This window comes from Tripterygium wilfordii, chromosome 23 (assembly GCF_013401445.1).
Source record: "Tripterygium wilfordii isolate XIE 37 chromosome 23, ASM1340144v1, whole genome shotgun sequence".
NCBI lineage: Eukaryota > Viridiplantae > Streptophyta > Magnoliopsida > Celastrales > Celastraceae > Tripterygium > Tripterygium wilfordii.
The window spans coordinates 3,024,831-3,045,393 of NC_052254.1; the positions used below are offsets into that span (position 1 = coordinate 3,024,831).

Here is a 20,563-nt window from a genome sequence, read left to right on the forward strand (position 1 = left end):
TTTTCTTATATATATATTTTTATTTTTTTATATGATATATATATTATTATTATTATTATTTTTTGTATTTTGTATTTTTTTTTCTCTACTCTGCTGCCTCTTCACGACCGCCTTCTCTAGTTCCTTCGTACCGTATTTCTCAAATGAACGCACCACAGATCCGGCAGTCACGCCACCTTCTTTGGTTGCGCCGCCATGAATTAGTACTCGCGCAATCCCAACATCGTGCAAGACTCCGCGATTTGTAATGCAGTAGCTCGCTTATTAGTCCTCGCCTCAACATCAGCACCTTTTTTCACCAACAACTGGATCACGTCCGCGTGACCGGACTCTACCGCACAATGTAGTGCAGTGTATCCATCCTCGTCCTTGGCATCGACATCAATACCCTTCTCTAGCAATGCCCGCACAGCGTCTACATGACCTTTGAAAGCCGCCCTATGTAGGGCAGTCCAACCATGCTGGTCTCGCCCATTTATAGCCGCGCCACTCTCGAGCAGTTTATGTATTGTCCTCACCTCACCTTTTCTTGCAGCGACGCAGAAGCTGTCTCCTAGTTTTAGCGCTTCAAAAAGGCGCGAATGACCATTTTCTGCTGCCAAATCGTAGGCAGTTTTCCCAGCTTTGTTGCGGAAGTCTTTGTTGGCACCTTTTGTTATTAACAGCTTCACCATTTGTTCATCACCTAAACTAGCTGCAATGTGCAAGCAGGGAGTGTCACCATCTACAGTGTTTGGTATATCAGTTCTTGCTCCACTTGCTAACAGGATGCGCGTACAATCGCGCCCCCATATGAATTGTTTGCAACAAAGATTCAGGAGGAGATTAGGGTATGCTACGACAGAGGTGGTAACGAGCAGCAATGCCCATATGGATTTAGTTATTGCGGGGAAAAACATGAATTTATACATTTCCCATCTCCTGCTGCTGCCGCCGCTTAGTCAAATGCTTGATCTGTGAAAGGGAATAAGTATTAAATTCTCAAAAATGACACAATTATCATTGGTGGTGATTAGGAAAATTCAATATTCTTGTATTATTATTATGGGGTTGAGCCTAGGGCTTGTCAAATTTTAAATGAGCCAAGTCCGAATTCGAATTTTTGAGACCCTAACGAGCTTGGGTCTCCTTGGAAATGAAAGGACCGAGCCTAGAGCCCGTCAAAGCCCGACTATCTTTCATCCTTTACCATAAAAAAGTACACAATTCAATACTTGTCCCAAAAATAAACATATCAAATTCAATATTCTTGTATTATTATTATCGAGTCGGGCTCAATGGCCAAAGCCTAGGGCTTGTCAAATTTTAAATGAGCCAAGTCTGAATTCAATTTTTTGGGACGCTAACGAGCTCGGGCCTTCTTGGAAAGAGCCCGTCAAAGCCCGACTCTCTTTCATCCTTCACCATAAAAAAGCAGACAATTCAATACTTGTCCCAAAAATAAACATATCAAGTGTCACAGTGTCATGTTCGATAAACAGTAACTAAATTGAAATGTACAGATCGAGATCAACAAATAGGCACACTAGTGTAAACTCTAAAAGGTGTCCCAAGTTCATAGTTGTGTATTCAACGTTTTGGATAAGTCCTCTATTCTCTCACCGTATATGTAATCGGTACCTCTAAATCTGCTAGCGGGTGATCTACTCCCTCGTTCCTCGAGTAACCATGAACTAATTAACAATATCGCATATATAGTTTCATGTCCAAAAGGGTTTAATCTTGAAAACACATGTGAAGGGTTTTACATCATATCAACAATACTCTAAACATGAGCACAAGGTTTAGAAGATTTACCTAGTAAGATCCGGGTTCAATACTACTCCTTCTTGAGCCTACAAAATTGAGTTAGAATCTTATTGATTAATTGAATCATAGACATTCTAGAGTGTGGAGCCACTGTTTTAAGCACTGTATTGGGCATTTGAAACTTGAGGGATCGAGTTGTTATAAGGGTCATTTGTTAGTGGTCAAAATACGTGCAAACAAGGAAATATATGACAATTGGGGGTAAGTCTAGTGCATTTTGCACCGGACTAACGACCAATGCACCATTTTGGTGCACCAAAATGTTTTTTTAATTTTAAAAAAACATTATGGATGGACTTATTCTAACATTATGAATGCAATCATGTATTTATTCTTGAAAAATAATTTAATTCATCAAAAAGAGTACTTAATTAGCAAAAGATATGAACCGTCGGATGAATTTTAGATAATAATTTGTTTTATTTTCGGTGATTTTCAAGATAGATTGAACATCTAACTGTTAAAATCACTTGTATTTAACATCTACAATTTAAAAAAAGAAAAAAGAATGGGGCACAAAAATTGTGCACCGGACCTAAAGCGAATCCAATATGTGGAGGGATTCTTTCTAGAAATTGAACTAAGTGTAATTTAGATTTTAAATAAAAAAATTGGCGTAATGTTCAAGTTGTTCATATAGGGAAACAAACAAGAAAAACAATGCGATTGAATCAATGCACCACAAACAAACAAACCTCCAAATACTGTAAAGTGGATTTGTGATTTTCTTACTCTCCAGCAGAGGTGATAAGGTCCGTTTGGTAGAGCGAAAAAATTTATTTTCAATGCAAGTGGAAAAGTTGTGGGAAAAAAATTGAGCTTAAAGCTTTGAAATATATTGTGAGGTGATTGACGAACTACAATACTATTGGAAAAGTTGTTGAATTAAAGTGTTATAATATTAGATTTTATGATTTATATATTAAAATTTATTATTAGTGGAAAAGTTGTTGTATTTATGGTTACGAAAGTGGCTCATCTTTAATTTTCACTTCTTCTTCATGGTATTTAATATTTATGATTGAATTTCTAGAGTGCATTAATTAATTAATTAATTACATAAAAATATTAAATAAAATAATTATTTTAATTATGTGTATGATATATTTAGGTTTAGGAAAAAAATATCAATTGATTTATTATTCAATTTTAATATGGGTTGATTTAATGTTATGATAGTTGTAAAATGAATTGAGTTTAAATCAATAAAAATTGATTGTAAAAATTAATATTTAAATGATTTAGAGCATGGTTTAGAGAAACTATAAATTTATGGAAAGTGTATTTTTATTGTAAATTTAGAGAATCTGTTACGAATATCTTCCGTCGCGTATGGTCGAAACAAGTCTAAACAAGAAAAACAATGCGATTGAATCAATGCACCACAAACAAACAAAACTAGTGTTTATCAAAAAAAACAAACCAAGTTAACGTGTATTACAAGACATGTGATGTTAGAAAAGCCTTCAATGGATGCAAGCAAAACTCTTCTTTCTTTGTTGAGAAATGGGTCTTAAGATTATCACCATTTTTGCACTTGTAGTCATCCTCTTATCATTTCAAACAAGAGCAAAGCCTCGAGGTAGATATAACTTCATCAAAATTGCAATCCGATGGCCCAAATCAGTTTGTAATACTCTCCACGTAGTTGGGAGAGGAATTCATTGTCATCAGCCAACCCTAACCAATTTCACCATACATGAGCTATGGCCAATGTATTTCTTTAACGAGGAGGTGCCACCGTATAATGAGGACAGTGGATGCACTCAAAGTGACATTATAGCTGATATTATTATTATTATTATTTTTGGTATGAACAGATGGAATATTTAAGTGACAATGATATCTTATCCGACATGAAAACATATTGGCCAGATGTTAAGTATTACCGAAACATGACAGCCAACGTATATTTTTGGCGATCCGAATGGGAGAAACATGGAATGTGTTTTGACTAACCTGATAAACCCGTTCATTATTACCAGACTACCTTAAATGCTATAAAGAAATTTGATTTTCTTGATATCTTAAAAAAAAAGGTAATTTTACATTATTTAGCATTATATTTTCATAACATTAATCAAATGAGGTAATTTTACATTATTTAGCATTATATAAATTTAATTATTGCGGAGATAAAGATGAATTCATACAATTCCCATCTGCTGCTGCTGCTGCTGCTTAGTCAAGTGCTTGAAAAACTATGTAACTGATCTTGTCTTTCACTTTTTTTTCACCACTCTTTGGACATGAATGTGTAATATCTTATGAATTTGAAGTCTAGTGGTAAAGATATATTGAAGCCATATATACCTTCTTTTTTCTGCTAATCGATCAGGTTCTGTAATCAAAAATATGGAAGACGAACTGATTCGATCTCAAACACAACTCATGCCGACCACATGGCAAGCTAGCGAAGACCATTGTTTTTAAGTAATTAATTTAATTTATTCGATTACTAACAAAATTGGATTACACGACTTATTACTTGGTGGAGCACGAGTTATTACTTGGAGGAAGATAATCATAATGGAACCACTTGGGTGATAGCCTAGTTTTGTGTTCAAACCGTATAGACTCGAAATGACATGAATTTGATTCCCACTCGGATCAATACCCATGTGACTACATGTTGAGCTTTGACCACACTTACCTTGTCAACAGGTGCAAACTTGTATCGTGTCATTCTTGTCTACTAAAAAAAATACGATCATAATGGATTGATTATGTTGGCCTTATTAATGATATAATTTGCTAATTTATTTCCATGGGATATGGATGTTTAATTATATATTTACTTTTTCCCTCTATATTTAATTGTCATGAGCAAGAAACAAACAAAGTGCTTGAATTCAATTTTGGCTTCCAAATTCGAACAAAATTAGCAAAAATAGAGCTGTGTATGTGCAAATTTAATTATAATGATTCTCTTTATCCATGAATAAAATCCCACATCGGCCAAATCAGAAAGAGTTGGAAATTTTTCTGATACTAATAGAGGTCACATAGGAACATGATAACAAACTTACTTGGACGGGGTCAATGAGCAATCTTCGGGTTCATGGCCTAGGCTAGTGACCTCCATTGCACTATGGGAGGGGTGCTGCCCTAAGGTCTCCCTAAATTGGAAGAACCTACGTCGTAGTATTTAGGAGCAAAAGATTATTGTATCTTTATTACAAATTAATGACATCCCTTAAGTACTAGTGAAAAATATTGTTATCATGAAAAATGATAATATGAAAATTGTAAAATTCTTACTTATACTCATTCTTTATCTCCTATCAAACATGATCATACTAACTCACCTCACCCTCACACTCATTCCATTATGAACCAATTGTCCAGCATAGGGTTTTCCTCGGCTATTCTTTTAGGTTAAGTCTCATGTTCCACTCATGCTGGGTATGGATACTTCCACCACCACCACCAAAAATGCATTAGCACCTCCCTCCATGACTCGGCCAAATAGTGAGAAATCTATCCGAGTGACTGGATTGGAACGATTTTGAATTTTAAGTAACTAAGTTGGCACATTTGATCTTTTGCTGACCAATTTGGACTTGGCCAAATTTTTCAGTGCCCGGAAGTTGTGTTAACCCGACAATAACAATATATTATTATCACCTAAAGATGATAATGACAAAAATATGGTAATCATCTCCAAAAACTTTGCAATCATTTCCAAAAACTTTGTAGGCATGGTCATAATGCTTGCATCCTCCATTGCCCCTTGCCGTCTTTGGCCAGTGCTTGGTCTTAGGACACGCCATTCCAAAGTCCCTATAAATATATTTATATATCTCCAAGAGATATCCTCATAGTCATCAATATCTAGCTTCTAAGAAACATTGGAGCAAGAATCAATGGATTCCTCTCGTGGTCTCTTCATCTTTTCGCTCGTTGATGCTTTGTAGAAGTATCAAATTTTCGATTCGCATTCTTGTTTTTCCAAGTTTTTAAGGTTTCACTTTCGGTAGCACATGCGCAAGTGAAAGAAAGATTCATTATATCCTAAAGAAAATTAGCTGGTAACCCGTTGAACTACTAAATTAGTGGAGGCTAATTTAGCCTTAACGAGATCTATAGTATAACGTGCCTCGAGTCTTCATCTCTACTAAATCCATCTTCCACGGATATTATCCCTAGTTTCTCCAAAAATATTTTGTCTATATATTTATACACATTTTAGATTAATTTTGGATGGAAAATTGACTAAATCTAAATTGTATGGAATGCTGTAGTTTTTAAATATGCTGTTGGAGCTCACAATGTGTTCCAGCTGGTGAATGGAACTTTGTTCCAAAACTGTGTTAAGCCACCAGCAAATGAGGCTCTCACTACTGGAGAAGACCACATAGCGTTGGGGAGTCCAGGCAAAAAATGGTACATTTGTGGTGTGGGGAAGCACTGTGAAGGAGGTCAAAAGCTGGCTATAGAAGTGATGGGAAGTATGGGTCCAGCACCTTCTCCAAACAGTGGTGTCAAAGCCAGCATTTCTAAGCTTTCAATGATCATCATATTTGCCATAGTGAGCTTGGTGATGATCAGGGTTTAATCTGGATTTTGATTTCATATAGCTTTGATGATTTGTTTAGACCAATCATTTGAAATTGGGAGTAAATTAAGTTTTTTTTTTATTATTTTTTTTTGATGGAAGGGTGCCTCAATAATTCTCTTTATAAGAGATCAATGAATGATTGATGATATCATTTGTGTTTAGTCTGATTGATTACTTATTTTTACCCTCTATCTGTTATACTTGGCTAACAGAAGATAGATAGGTAAAAGGTTAACAACTCTCGCTTTGGACGAGGTCGGAAACAGACATGACTATTTTTAGGAATTGAATCTGTAATCTTTACGTTGTACCACTGCTACTCTACCACTAGATCATATGTTCGCTTGTATCTAGTAATCAAAATCTTACTTTAACATAAAATTAAGTTCGCCCTGCCAAACTTGCTTGAACCCAACAAAAATATAGCAAACCGATTAAGCATTGACATCCTTGGAGATTCTGTTAAACAGTTTCTCTTTGCAGCACTATAGAACCAGAATCAAGATCAATAGTTAAACTGCAAAACATTAAAAACCTAGCTAAATCATTGTTGTTGTTTATGCTTGTCTTTATGAATTCTGTATGATTCTCATACACAGTAAAAGCAATGAACAAACCTAGTCAACGTGTATTACAAGACATATGATGCTACAAAAAACCTTCAATGGTTCAAAACTCTACCTCTGGCCCTGCGGGGGATGGAGTGAAAGGAGTTTTGAGAATTCAAGAGAAGGTCACGTGCAGAACGAGCTGTTTATCATTACGATTGGTGTCACGTGGAAGTGCACTGATGTATGCAGCTGAGGCATCCTAACACACTGATACACTTGAACCTTTTTTTCTACATGACCCGATCAATTCGATTAGGCATTCACCATCCCATCTATTTTCATTGTTCAACTCTTTGACGACATGAAAAAACCTAAAGTTCTGCCCTCATTGTTCAACTCTCTTCTGCGTACTTAGTATTTCTCAAATGCAAAAGAAATAACATGTATTTATAGGGTTGTTGACGAATCAATATATCTATTATACATAATGTTTGAACACAGACATGTCTGTTGAAAAAAAAGTCTGTCAAAATATGTGTATGTTGGAAAAGTCGCTTGAGCGCCTTGCCATCTGATCTATATAACGATTCTTGTCTTCTAATATTGCTCGAGCGCTTCCAAAAATCGCTCGAGTGGCTAACTCTCTGTGGAATATCCTTCTGTGGTCGCTCTAAAGCTTTCGAGCGATTATCTTTCTGACACCACTCTTTTGCTTTGTTAATCCGTGTTCACACACGCAACACAATTAGATCGAAGCTAATTTCCATTTACAATTATCATGAATTTGATCTAGTGAATGTTTGACTTTATTGTTTACATGAAACTCTTTTAGATTTGAGTTCATACACATGATTTCCCTGATTTAAAATTCCCAATTAATCATGCTCAAATACATAAATTCACACATAATTATTAACCAGCCGAGTCCAAACTCAAGTTCGCCCCGGCCTGCCAAACTTGAGACCAGCTCAAACCCAACAAGCATGGATTGGCCGTTGACAATCCTTAGAGATTCTGTTAAACAGTTTCTCTTGGCAGCACTATAAAACCAGAATCAAGATCAATAGTTAAACTGCAAAACATTAAAAACCTTGCCTAAATAATTGTTGTTGTTTATGCTTGTCTTTATAAATTTTCTAACATTCGCATAAACAAGAAAAGCAGGGCGATGAATCAAGCCACCACACAAACAAACAAACAAACAAACAAAGAAAGCTAGTGAACGTGTATTACAAAGACATATGAAGCTCTAGAAAAAGCCTTCAATGGATGCAAAACCCTAAAGTGTTGATCCAGAAATGGGTATTAAAGCTACCATTGTTGCACTTGTAGTCATCCTTTTAGCATTTCAAACAAGAGCAGAGCCTCCGCGCAGATACAACTTCATGAAAATTGCAATCCGATGGTCCAAATCATTTTTTTTAATGTCATTGTTAGAATACAACTTTTAAGTTTTGTCATTGGATAAAAGCCCTAAATTTAGAGAATCTATTACGGATATCTTTCGTTGCGTATGGTCTAAAAAAGAAAAACAATGCGATTGAATCAATGCACCAGAAACAAACAACCAAGTTAACGTGTATTACAAGACATGTGATGTTAGAAAAGCGTTCAATGGATGCAACATCAATGGATGCAAGCAAAACTCTTCTTTCTTTGTTGAGAAATGGGTCTTAAGATTATCACCATTTTTGCACTTGTAGTCATCCTCTTATCATTTCAAACACGAGCAAAGCCTCGAGGTAGATATAACTTCATCAAAATTGCAATCCGATGGCCCAAATCAGTTTGTAATACTCTCCATGTAGTTGGGAGAGGAATTCATTGTCATCAGCCAACCCTAACCAATTTCACCATACATGGGCTATGGCCAATGTATTTCTTTAACGAGGTGGTGCCACCCTATAATGAGGACAGTGGATGCACTCAAAGTGAACCAAAGCCTCCAGATTTTATTACAGTGAGTACACAAACCAAATTATATCTTTCTATATAAGCTTATATAACAGGAATCATGATGCTCCTTTTTTCAAATAATTATAGCTGATATTACTTTTTGTTGTTTTTTTTTGGTATGAACAGAAAGAATATTTAAGTGACAATGATATCTTATCCGACATGAAAACATATTGGCCAGATGTTAAGTACTACCGAAACATGACAGCCAACGTATATTTTTGGCGATCCGAATGGGAGAAACATGGAATGTGTTTTGACCAACCTGATAAACCCGTTCAGTATTACCAGACTGCCTTAAGTGCCATAAAGAAATTTGATTTTCTTGATATCTTAAAAAAAGGTAATTTTACAATATTATTTAGCATTATATTTTCATAACATTAATCAAATGAGGTATCACAGTTTATGATTGAGCTTATATTAGTTAAAGACATGCATCCTGTCACGACCCACAATAAGGATACGTGACCGGCGCATGACCTCAATGAACCTAAGCACACTAAGGCCAAGCAAGCCTCTGAACAGGTGGTTTGACACTAATATAATCAAAGAAACAAAACATACGTGATATGAAAATACCTACAACACAGTCTGGCCCATAGCCTTACATATCATTATACCTTATCTGTAGTTAACGGAGCATCTAGAGTCGATAAAATACGGTGATACATGAGTCCAAAATAATACATAATCACACCCGCACTATATGTGCTGGGCTCACCAGAATAAGGAGGTTGAAAGTCTATCTGGCTGTAGGAAGGTCTGGCTCTACTGGATCAACTATATCTGGAAAAAAAATGCCGACAACGCAAGCGTGAGTCACAAGACTCAGTGAATGAATAGTAACTCAACCAATACAGAGGGGGACAAGCATGCTAGAACAGGTACGGGATATCGATAACATTAAACATGTGCAACATGATCAATAAGCCAATAGGTATAAAGGAATAGTGACCATACGGGAGGACTTCCATACAGAATAAATAGGCAGCACATACAATGCGGTAACAGGCAGCACAATGAGTGCCGAATCAGGCAGCACACTCAGTGCCGAAACAGGCAGCACATTCAGTGCCGTAACAGGCAGCACACTCAGTGCCGAATCATACTTGGTGCACCAAGGCTAACGAATACTGTCGTTAGCACACAGTATCCTAATCAAAGTCACTCCCAGAACAAACATATGAGCAAAAGTCGAACAGACTAGTACATCGTCAAACTGGAATTAAGAAACATAATAAAGAGCCATATAACATGCTTGTCCCATAACGTACGAGAGAACGATACCATCATATATCAAGCACGGTAACATAACCAAAAATGCTAGATTCATCAATAAAGTCATATTGGATCCAAATCTAGAAGAAAGCGCAGGGCCATAAGAGAAAAGAATCCAATGTATCGAACAAGTTGCCTATTCACTCACCTGGTAATAGCAATTAAAACACCATCTAATTCCTCCAGTAGTCGCGTAGTTCACCGGTCAACTAATCACCTAAACAAAACATAATTTACCTACTTAGAATCTCCCAATGTGTCCCCATTATTACTGACATGTTAAAAAAAAATTTTGACAGCATAACGGCGCACCTATGCGAATCCCAAAAATTATATAACTCAACCAGTTCAAGAAAAATCCAATACTTCAATAATTCCCAATCATGTCAAACTCATATCCACATCTCCAACATCCAAATTCAACACAATTATTTTTTTATTACTCAAAGGCTTATAAGATATGCTTGATCATAAATCACACTTACCCTTGAAAGCTTTATTACTTTCCTTGCCTCCTTGATGATGATTTTTTTTTTATTCACCTGATTCACTACAAAAGATTCACATATGACCTCATTAGGCTCCAATAAGTTCCATTTACCATTTTAAATAATCAAATCTCACATTTAGCACCACTTGGTGCTTACCCTGTGTATTTCCACCAAAATTTCTAACTTCAACAAAAATTCCAGCAGCTCATATATCTGGGATAATCTCATATTAGCTCCCACATTAAATCTCAAATTCAGATGTACAGTGCTATTAAAGCCCTTACCTTCGTAAACACAAGTCTTCAATTTCCCTTCAAGAACATTCTTGAGCATGGCCCTAGTCTCTATTCTTGGTAATCACAACATCACAAGCAAGGGACATCTCCATTAAAACCATTTACTTCACCCAGAAATTTAAATCAGAAGACCAAAGTCTTACCTTAAAGAGTTTCTCACACCCTTGTACTGCAAATCGTCCTTCCAACACTTCACAAGAGAAAACCCAGCTGTAGACACAACAATCATAAGCTTCAAACTATTTTGACCCAGCCGGACTCACTACCCAAGCCACCCATCATCCACCACTCACCGTCTCACTTGTTCTAGAAAACTCTCAAAGAAAATGGTTCTTTGATGGCTTACACGGGAAGCTCAAGTCTGATTGTCAGTGGAATTTTTTTTTTTTTTTCAAAAGACCTTTCCACCCTCAGCACTTATCAAAATTTACCACTCTCTATTTATGATTTTGCCATTATTCTAATTGACTATTTACGATTCATTTAAGTGGGTATTACACATCCTTAGTGGGTATTACACATCCTTTCATCTTTGTATACATTAATTTGCTCTATGAAACAGAAAGCATAGAACCCAATAATGGAAAGTATAACCGAACTGTGATCGGAAAAGTTGCCAGTGATTATGTGAAAAGACAAGTTGAAATTAGTTGCAACAAAGACTCAGAAGGAAATATCCAATTGGAGGAGATTAGGGTATGCTACACCAGAGATGGTCACGGGAAATCATGCCCATATAAATTTAATTATTGCGGAGGTACAGATGAATTCATACAATTCCCATCTGCTGCCCCTGCTGCTGCTTAGTCAAGTGCTTGAAAAACTATGTAACTTATCTTGTCTTTCACTTTTTTTCATCACTGTTTGGACATGAATGTGGAATATCTTATGAATTTGAAGTCTAGTGGTAAAGTTATATAGAAGCCATATATACCTTCTTTTTTCTGCTAATCAATCAGGTTCAGTAATCAAAATATGGGAGACGAACTGATTCGATCTCAAACACAACTCATGCCGACCACATTGCAAGCTAGCTAAGACTATTGTTTCTCTGCACTAATCGTGAAGAAATGTAGGAATAAGCTGGCGAGTATATTCGTGATGTAAACAATGAATTGGCCGGTTTGTTTCGTTATTGTATTAGACTTAGTGAATTGGAGGATATTTAAAGTTTTATTATTCTTATTATATTTGAATTATAAAAATCAAAATAACCAGCGCTAAAAACAATGAGATTAATTTCTAGTGGGAAGCGACACTATCTAAGAGGAAGAATGAAAAAATAGGTACACAATAAATGCCCAATAGCACATCCTAACCAGACTTTCAAGAGCTAGATATAGACTATTAAGAATTATTAGGTAATCCAGTGACTCGAAACCTGATAATACGGTAACCATTAACAGGATTATTAGTCGGGTTCAGTTCATCTTTAAAAAATATTGGGTCGAACTAACTCAAACCGATAACTATTGACAGGATTATCAATCAGGTTTAGTTTATCTTAAAAAATACCAGTCCGCCAAATCGGTCGAGTGATGAAAGATTTTATTCTGTTTGTGAGTTGTTGGGTTTTATAAAATAAATCCAACGGTCCAAATTTCATTTCGGTATCCTTTCTTTCTCCCTAACCTTTATGTGAGAATTCATCTATATACATATATATATATATATATATATATATACACACACGCATACACACACACACAACTGCACTGTCTGTGTGTGTATATAAAAAAATATATATAGATATATAAATATTAAATAGCCAAAGTCGGGCCTGACCCAAAAGCCCTAAACCCGAGGCCCAGCCCAAAGCCCTGTCCAAAGGTCTGAGTCTTAGGGGCCCGACCCCGGCCTGGGCCTCATTTTGAGGGCCCGACCAGATTCTCAAAATCGGGCTTGAGCCTAGGCCGAGCAAGCTCGATGCCGACCCCTATTGATGAATAATTCCATATCAAAATCTTCGTAGTGCCACCAGGAAGAATTTCCCTAAGGTGACCACTCGGGAAGGCAATTATGGACTAACGACCAATGCACCATTTTGGTGCACCAAAATGTTTTTTTTAATTTTAAAAAAACATTATGGATGGACTTATTCTAACATTATGAATGCAATCATGTATTTATTCTTGAAAAATAATTTAATTCATCAAAAAGAGTACTTAGCAAAAAATATGAACCGTCAGACGAATTTTATATAATAATTTGTTTTATTTTCAGTGATTTTTAAGATAGATTTAACATCTAACCGTTAAAATCGCTTGTATTTAACATCTACAATTTTTTTAAAAAAATAGAAAAGAATGGGGCACAAAAATTGTGCACCGGACTTAAAGCAAACCCAATATGTGGAGGGATTCTTTTCTAGAAATTGAACTAAGTGTAATTTAGATTTTAAATAAAAAAATTGGCGTAATGTTCAAGTTGTTCATATAGGGAAACAAACAAGAAAAACAATGCCATTGAATCAATGCACCACAAACAAACAAACCTCCAAATACTGCAAAGTGGATTTGTGATTTTCTTACTTCCGACGGAGGTGATATGGAGTCCTTTTGGTAGAGTAGAAAGATTTATTTTCAATGCTAGCGGAAAAACTGTGGAAAAAAAAGCTGAGCTTAAAACTGTGGAATATGCTGTGAGGTGATTGACGAACTACAAAACTGATGCCAGTGGAAAAGTTGTTGAATTAAAGTGTTATAATATTAGATTTTATGGTTTATATATTAAAATTTATTATTAGATTGTAACTAAAATTAATTTTAAGTATATATCAAAATTAATATGATTATTTTAAATATTAATAAAGTGATAATAATAATATAAATTATTTTTTTAAGTAAAATTAATGAAGAAATTATAAGTAAAAAATGGTTAAGCATGATAATATAAAATTACATATTATAATGTTTATATTAATGGAAAATATTAATTAATAAGGTGGGACCCACGTTTAATATAAATAATTGTTAAATTTAATAATATTACAATGGCCCCCACATTTTTTGAAAAAAATAATAAAAAAAGCTTCTAAACACTTCCGCTGACTCAGGCGGATCCGTTGGCATTTAACCAACGGATTTGCTTTGCCCCTGCACCAAACACTACCATGAATTCAATCTATGATTATTGTTAACTTCTCGATTTAATTGCAGGTGAAGAAAAGCTAGAAGGAGGTGAGAAAGAAGAAGGAGATAGAGAGGAGAACAAGCACATGTTATTACAGTGTCTCATTCAAAATATGTTAACATATATATGGATTAAAAAACATATATAGATAATTCAGGTTTCTAACCATAACATCCTGTAATAAACAACAATATTGGACTTTTTAAAGAAGCCCACTAGTTGTAAGATGGCCCATTGACTAGAAGATCAATAATTTGACAAGCCCAACGTTAAGTACTACGGAAACATGACCGCCAACGTATATTTTTGGCAATCCGAATGGGAGAAACATGGAATGCGTTTTGACCAACCTGATAAACCCGTTCATTATTATCAGACTCCCTTAAATGCTATAAAGAAATTTGATTTTCTTGATATCTTAAAAAAAGGTAATTTTACAATATTATTTAGCATTATATTTTCATAACATTAATCAAATGAGGTATCAGAGTAGAGTGTTGTAACAATAACCAAATGGGTGTTTTGATTACAGAAACAACATACATTTATGAGACAATTCACAGTTTAGGTTAAAGACATGCATTCTTTTATCTTTGAATACATTAATTTGCTCTATGAAACAGCAAGCATAGAACCCAACAATGGAAAGTACAACCGAACTGTGGTCGGAAAAGTTGCTAGTGATTACGTGAAAAGACAAGTTGAAATTAGTTGCAACAAAGACTCAGAAGGAAATATCCAATTGGAGGAGATGAGGGTATGCTACACCAGAGATGGTAACGAGAAATCATGCCCATATAAATTTAATTATTGCGGAGATAAAGATGAATTCATACAATTCCCATCTGCTGCTGCTCCTTCTTTTTTCTGCTAATCGATCAGGTTCAGTAATCAAAATATGGAAGACGAACTGATTCGATCTCAAACACAACTCATGCCGACCACATTGTAAGCTAGCTAAGACCATTGTTTCTCTGCACTAATCATGAAGAAATGTAGGAATAAGCTGGCGAGTACATTCGTGACGTAAACAACGAATTGGCCGGGTTTGTTTCGTTATTGTATTAGACTTAGTGAGTTGGAGGATATTTAAAGTTTTAATATTATTATTATTATATTTGAATTATAAAAATCAAAAATAACCAGCGCTAAAAACAATGAGATTAATTTCCAGTGGGGAGCGACATTATCTAAGCGGTAGAATGAAAAAATAGGTCCACATAGATAATCAGTTGCAAATCCTAAGCAGACTTCGAAGAGCTAGATACAAACTATTAAGAAATATTAGGTGTAGTAACCCATTTTCATCCGATAAACAAAATAAAAAAATAAAAAAAATGAATAATAATAATAAAAATGAATAAATAAATAAATAGAAGGTGTGGAGAATTTCGGTGGAAAAGAGGAAAAAAGGGGATATTTTTGGGGAAAAGTGGGAACCACAATATAATTGAATGAAAAAAGAAGAGAAGGAGAAAGAAAGAAAAAGGGAGGGGAAATCGGGAAAAAGGGAAGGTGAAGAGAAAAAGGAAATAAGAAAAAGAAGGAAAAGAGAGAAGAAATGATGGAGAGGGGGAGGAATAAAAAAGGTCAGGACAATGGGGGGAAGAAAAAGAAAAAAAAAAAAAGGAAGAATAGAAGACGGGCTTTGAACAAGGAAGCAAAGAGGAAAAGCCGAGAGAGGAGAGAACACAAAAACAAGGAAAAAACAAAGCAATAGCAGCCGCCGGAAGAGAGTAGAAAAACGGAGAGAAAGAAGGCGATGCACAAGGAATCGGGCAGAATCGGAATCGGGCAGAATCGGAATCGGAGCATTGACAAATTCGTGAGATAAGAAAAAGAGAGGTAATAATCGGCTACTTCTTTGTTATTTTTGCGATATTATTTCTGGTTTGATTCCCGGTTTTGTATCTTTGAATCTTATGGTATATTTTTGAATTGATCTTTGGATTGAAATTAGTATAAGGATTCCATGTTTTGCTTGCTAGTGACCGACACCAAAGTGTGTGTGTACTTACCCCAAGTGTAGGGTATCGTCAAGTAATAAACCGGTGAGTCCGGTATCGATCCACGAGGAAGCAATGCAAATTTGAAGTGAATGATATGCAAATGACTAGCTAACACTAATAAACACAATGAATATCAAATAAAAGCAAGTAAAAGAAATGGGCCGACTGACTCGGTAGCATGAGCGATTTTGTGATCAAAGTAAGCACAAATTGGACTTAAAACAATTAATTAAAAACCTAGTCTCTAGTCCGTCCCGGTGGCTACTCGGTTCTCATACTCAAGGTATCATTGCAAACACACACAACGCATTGTGTGATACTATCAATCATGCATATGCAAAGAGAATTGGGTTATAAGACTTCAATTCATACATGTAGGCCATCGGGTCTCTTAATCTACGATGAACGCAAAGGGATAAGCACCTAATATTATGAATTAATATTCCCCCTTGGGGCTTGGCTTGGCTAACACCCTAGTTTCACACTCAAAGATCAATTAACCATAACTCTCCCATGCACATTCCTAATTTAACCCAAAACCCCATCATCAATACACATAATTAATAGCTATGCAATGAAAAACTCAATTAATTAAGGAAATCATGCAATGGGTTTAACAATTCTCAATTGAACACATTAGATGCAATCCCTAGACTAGACAATCCAAGAATACAAGCAAATATGTCATTCCCATAGATCCAATCACACAACTATCACGAAATTAAAAGAGAGAAATCGAAGCTACAATTCTTTGAGCATACCTTAAGTAATCGAAACCGAGCACCCACCGTTTGGGACTAGAAACTAGAAAGAGAACTTAGCCACTCATCATAATGGACATAAACATCAATTTTATAGATGAAAATCAATGTCTACACACGAAATCACAAGAAACCAAGAAAAACTTAGAGAGAGAAATAGAGAGAAAAACAATGGAGGCAAGAAGTTCGAGGAGATGAATTGTGTGGAAGCCAACCAAATCTTAGAGTTTTCTTCTCTTTTTACAATAGAAAATACCTAACTACCCTTATAAAATCGTTTCCCATTGGTTACATACATGATTTACCCCAAATGCCCTTGAAATTTCGGTGCAGAAAATTGCAGATTCGCCGTAGGTGTCCGGACGGGTGTCCGGATGCTTCATGCCTCCAACTTTGTCCGAACAAGGTCTAATTCCAAGCTCTTGTGATTTCCACCATTGGATATTTTTCCATCTTCAAATCTCGACCTTCAATTACATGTGCAAATCTTGGCATGTGCACTTGCAGCCATCTTTGACCATTTGATTAAACTTGCACCAAATCTTGACCTTGGTATCTCCAACAATTTTGTCATCTTTGACCATTTGATCAAACTTGCACCAAATCTTGGCATTGGTATCTCCAACAATTTCCTTTTAAATGTGTAGCAACTTGCGGCCATCTTTGACTCCAAAAATCAAGTAAGATCTTCTTTTAAGTCAAAAATTGCAAGCAAGAATGTTGTCTTATGCACAACCATTAGATTCACCTTTAAATGATCATCTTAACCCTTCAAGTCTTGTTGTAATCTAATCCATTCATAATTCAAAACAATTCAATCTCGGCCATAGATTAGTGTACCGTTGGAGCTTGTAGTCTTCAAGAATATTTTCATAATCTAAGTCCCGACACCTCACAGCAAAAAGTGCCCAAAAAGTGCTCCAACTTGCCCAATTCAGTCATTTAAGCCCGATTTCCTGTAGAACCAACGGGAAACATGTATAAGGGTAAAATTACTTTATTTAAACACAAATGAATTACTATAAGCACTAGAACCTCCTAATTAGATAGTATTAGGACCTCAAAATAGAGGTCCGGTCACACCCCCCAACTTAGACGTTGCTAGTCCCTAGCAATGCAAACACTTCTAAAAATAAAATCCTAACTCACTGACGTAGGAATAACGGTTGCATTTAGCATATGCAACAAGCCTTTAAACCCCTAGGTCACCCTAGTGGACGAGTTGTAGTCTCGTGAGGGCTTATCAGAGCGATACCCACAAACACTTGCCAAGGGATCCACTATTACTTTGAAAGCACCATAAATGATTCTTAAGTTCTCACATGCAAGAAATAGAGCTAATCCCCCAATTTCCCCGCTAGTTGAAGACATGCAAAATCTTTAGAAAATCAATCTCAAATCCCCTCAAAGATGACTAAGAACATTTTTATACTATGAAAAATATAAGTGCAATCAAGCAAGACAACTCAATACATTCACACAAGTAAAACCTTGTTACGGAACCTTTTGGTGTTCATAAATCCCCAATCCCAAATGTACACAAAAACATAAAAACATTGTGCTAAGTAAATGACTTACACAATTGAATTAAATATATGTGTTTATAAAAGATAATTTGGATGGGCATAGCTTTGAGAAAGAAATCACCTACAAGAGCAATTAATGCATCCGCCAACTCACTTGCTTACCTTGAATCAAATTCATCAAAAGGTTAAATGGTTTGTAATGTGGCTAAGGGACAAGGTAGGAAGAATTTGGACTAGGTAACAAGTTGCAAGGTTAAGTTCAAACATGTGAGCTAAATTCTCATTTTGTCACCCCTTCCATTGCACCACAAATTCAAACACTTCTCATCCTTTACACACAAAGGATTAACTTTATTGCATACACCTTTTTTTGATTTTTTTTCTATGCACTTTTTTTTTTCTCGAAAATGAACAACATTTGAACAATAACCCTCAATTTTTTTTTTTCAACATAAGAAAGGGTAATATCACTACCAACTTTTTTTTTTTTCTTTTTTTTTTTCAAGCTCCTACTCAACCTTGCAACCAAAAGTGGGAAGTATTTAAGGAAGTGGTGCACACAAGGCTTGTAAGTGAAAGAAAAAGGCTTAAAGAAATTTAGGCTTATAATCACTCACAAAGGAATAGGCTAAGCTCAAATCTCTCAACCTAATGAATCATTCAATCCTAAGTTCACAGGCAAGTGGCAGAATACAAAAATCACACTTCTCAGTAATCAAATGTAATGGATGCAAAGCTATTGAAGAACACGTACATAAGATGTCAAATGAATATCAATGAATAGCATCACCCAGAACCCAATGTATATCAAGGAAGAATGGCTCAAAAGATTGAGAAGGGATAAAAGGTAGTTTTCCAGACAAAATGATCCAAAAACGTAGTCATACATATGCTTCAATGCCAAGATGCCCACTTAATCACAGTTTTGATATCAAACTAGGTCCCAATCATCCCAAGAAAGATTGATCATAGTCATCCTACTCAATCACATGCTTCGACTTCACAAAAGAAATCAAGAAACCTACTCTACACTTGCACGTTCGAATAAGAATAAGAAATTAACGTTGAAATTGGTAGTGAATCCCAAAAGCATCTACCCTTCCCTTCCTAAAGTCCATCTAGCATGTATGAACAACAAAGCATAACACAATAGGATAGAGGGTAGGAAATCATACCATACTCTTCAAAAGTGATCGGAATCATGAGAAACGAAGCGTATCCTGAAAAAGTTAATACCAACCACACTATCCAAGCATGACACAACAAGATTTTATTTTATTTTATTTTTTTTTAATTTTAATTTTTTTTTTTAATATTCACAAAAGCACATCAAAATAAAGCAAGTTTACAATGAATTCACAATATTCCCTCACCCCCCAACTTAAATGAGACATTGTCCCCAATGTCAAGCATGATAAACAAGGCAAGAACAAATTGTAAAATGCATTGTGAACATACAAAAACACACCAAAAATGAATGAAAAATAATCTAACACTACATATTTACAAGAGAGCTCTTTTCATGCACACTAGGAAGGAGTGGGATCCACAAGGTCCCATTCTTTGGCCAATTCATTAAAATTTTCCAAGTATGGTTTCAAACGTTGGCCATTAACCTTAAAAGTTTTTCCACTCCTAGGATCATCAATGTCAATGCTTCCATATGGGGAAACCTTGCGGACAATAAAAGGTCCGGTCCATTTGGTACGTAACTTCCCGGGAAACAAGTGTAACCGGGAGTTGTATAAAAGGACCTTTTGTCCCTCGTGAAAAACTTTCCTCACAATGTGCTTGTCATGGTATCTTTTCATTTTAAGCTTAGCAATTTTGGCATTTTCGAAAGCATCATTCCTCAACTCCTCAATCTCTTGGATTTGGAGTTTGCGATGCCCCCCAACTTGATCGGTGGAGTCATTCAAAGTGCGAATGGCCCAATAGGCCTTGTGCTCCAATTCCACCGGCAAGTGGCAAGCCTTGCCATAGACAAGTCTATAAGGAGACATTCCAAGGGCAGTCTTATATGCAGTACGGTAAGCCCACAAAGCATCAATCAATTTTGAAGACCAATCTTTTCTATTGGGACCAACCGTTTTTTCAAGAATACGTTTAATCTCCCTATTTGCCAATTCCGCTTGGCCACTTGTTTGTGGATGATATGGGGTGCCAACTTTGTGCAAAATGCCATATCGT

At 35.8% G+C, this 20,563-nt stretch overlaps 3 protein-coding genes and 1 non-coding gene across 4 annotated transcripts; 3 read left to right on the plus strand and 1 right to left on the minus strand.

The window, feature by feature from the left end:
• Window positions 1-200: 200 nt before the first annotated feature.
• On the minus strand, window positions 201-911 carry LOC119992664 (protein VAPYRIN-like). Its single transcript, XM_038839461.1, has one exon. The coding sequence runs from the start codon at window positions 909-911 to the stop codon at window positions 201-203; it is 711 nt and encodes a 236-aa protein (XP_038695389.1).
• Window positions 912-4,830: 3,919 nt separating this feature from the next.
• LOC119993903 lies at window positions 4,831-4,986 on the plus strand. The gene has a single exon (XR_005466597.1). It is a non-coding gene; the product is annotated as a U1 spliceosomal RNA (small nuclear RNA).
• A 689-nt stretch (window positions 4,987-5,675) lies between these two features.
• On the plus strand, window positions 5,676-6,367 carry LOC119992665 (blue copper protein 1a-like). The gene is made up of 2 exons (XM_038839462.1): window positions 5,676-5,691; window positions 6,054-6,367. Exons 1-2 carry the CDS (start codon window positions 5,676-5,678, stop codon window positions 6,365-6,367), a joined length of 330 nt encoding a protein of 109 aa, XP_038695390.1.
• A 7,996-nt stretch (window positions 6,368-14,363) lies between these two features.
• On the plus strand, window positions 14,364-14,951 carry LOC119992667 (ribonuclease 1-like). Its single transcript, XM_038839463.1, has 2 exons — window positions 14,364-14,505; window positions 14,701-14,951. Exons 1-2 carry the CDS (start codon window positions 14,364-14,366, stop codon window positions 14,949-14,951), a joined length of 393 nt encoding a protein of 130 aa, XP_038695391.1.
• The last annotated feature ends 5,612 nt before the right edge of the window (window positions 14,952-20,563 follow it).

Bases quoted from the DNA above. Each gene is read 5' to 3' on its own strand.
- LOC119992664 (XM_038839461.1), bottom strand. From the start codon at position 911: ATGTATAAATTCATGTTTTTCCCCGCAATAACTAAATCCATATGGGCA.
- LOC119992667 (XM_038839463.1), top strand. From the start codon at position 14,364: ATGACCGCCAACGTATATTTTTGGCAATCCGAATGGGAGAAACATGGA. The intron at 14,506-14,700 runs GTAATTTTACAA...TCTATGAAACAG, and splicing joins TCTTGATATCTTAAAAAAAG to CAAGCATAGAACCCAACAAT.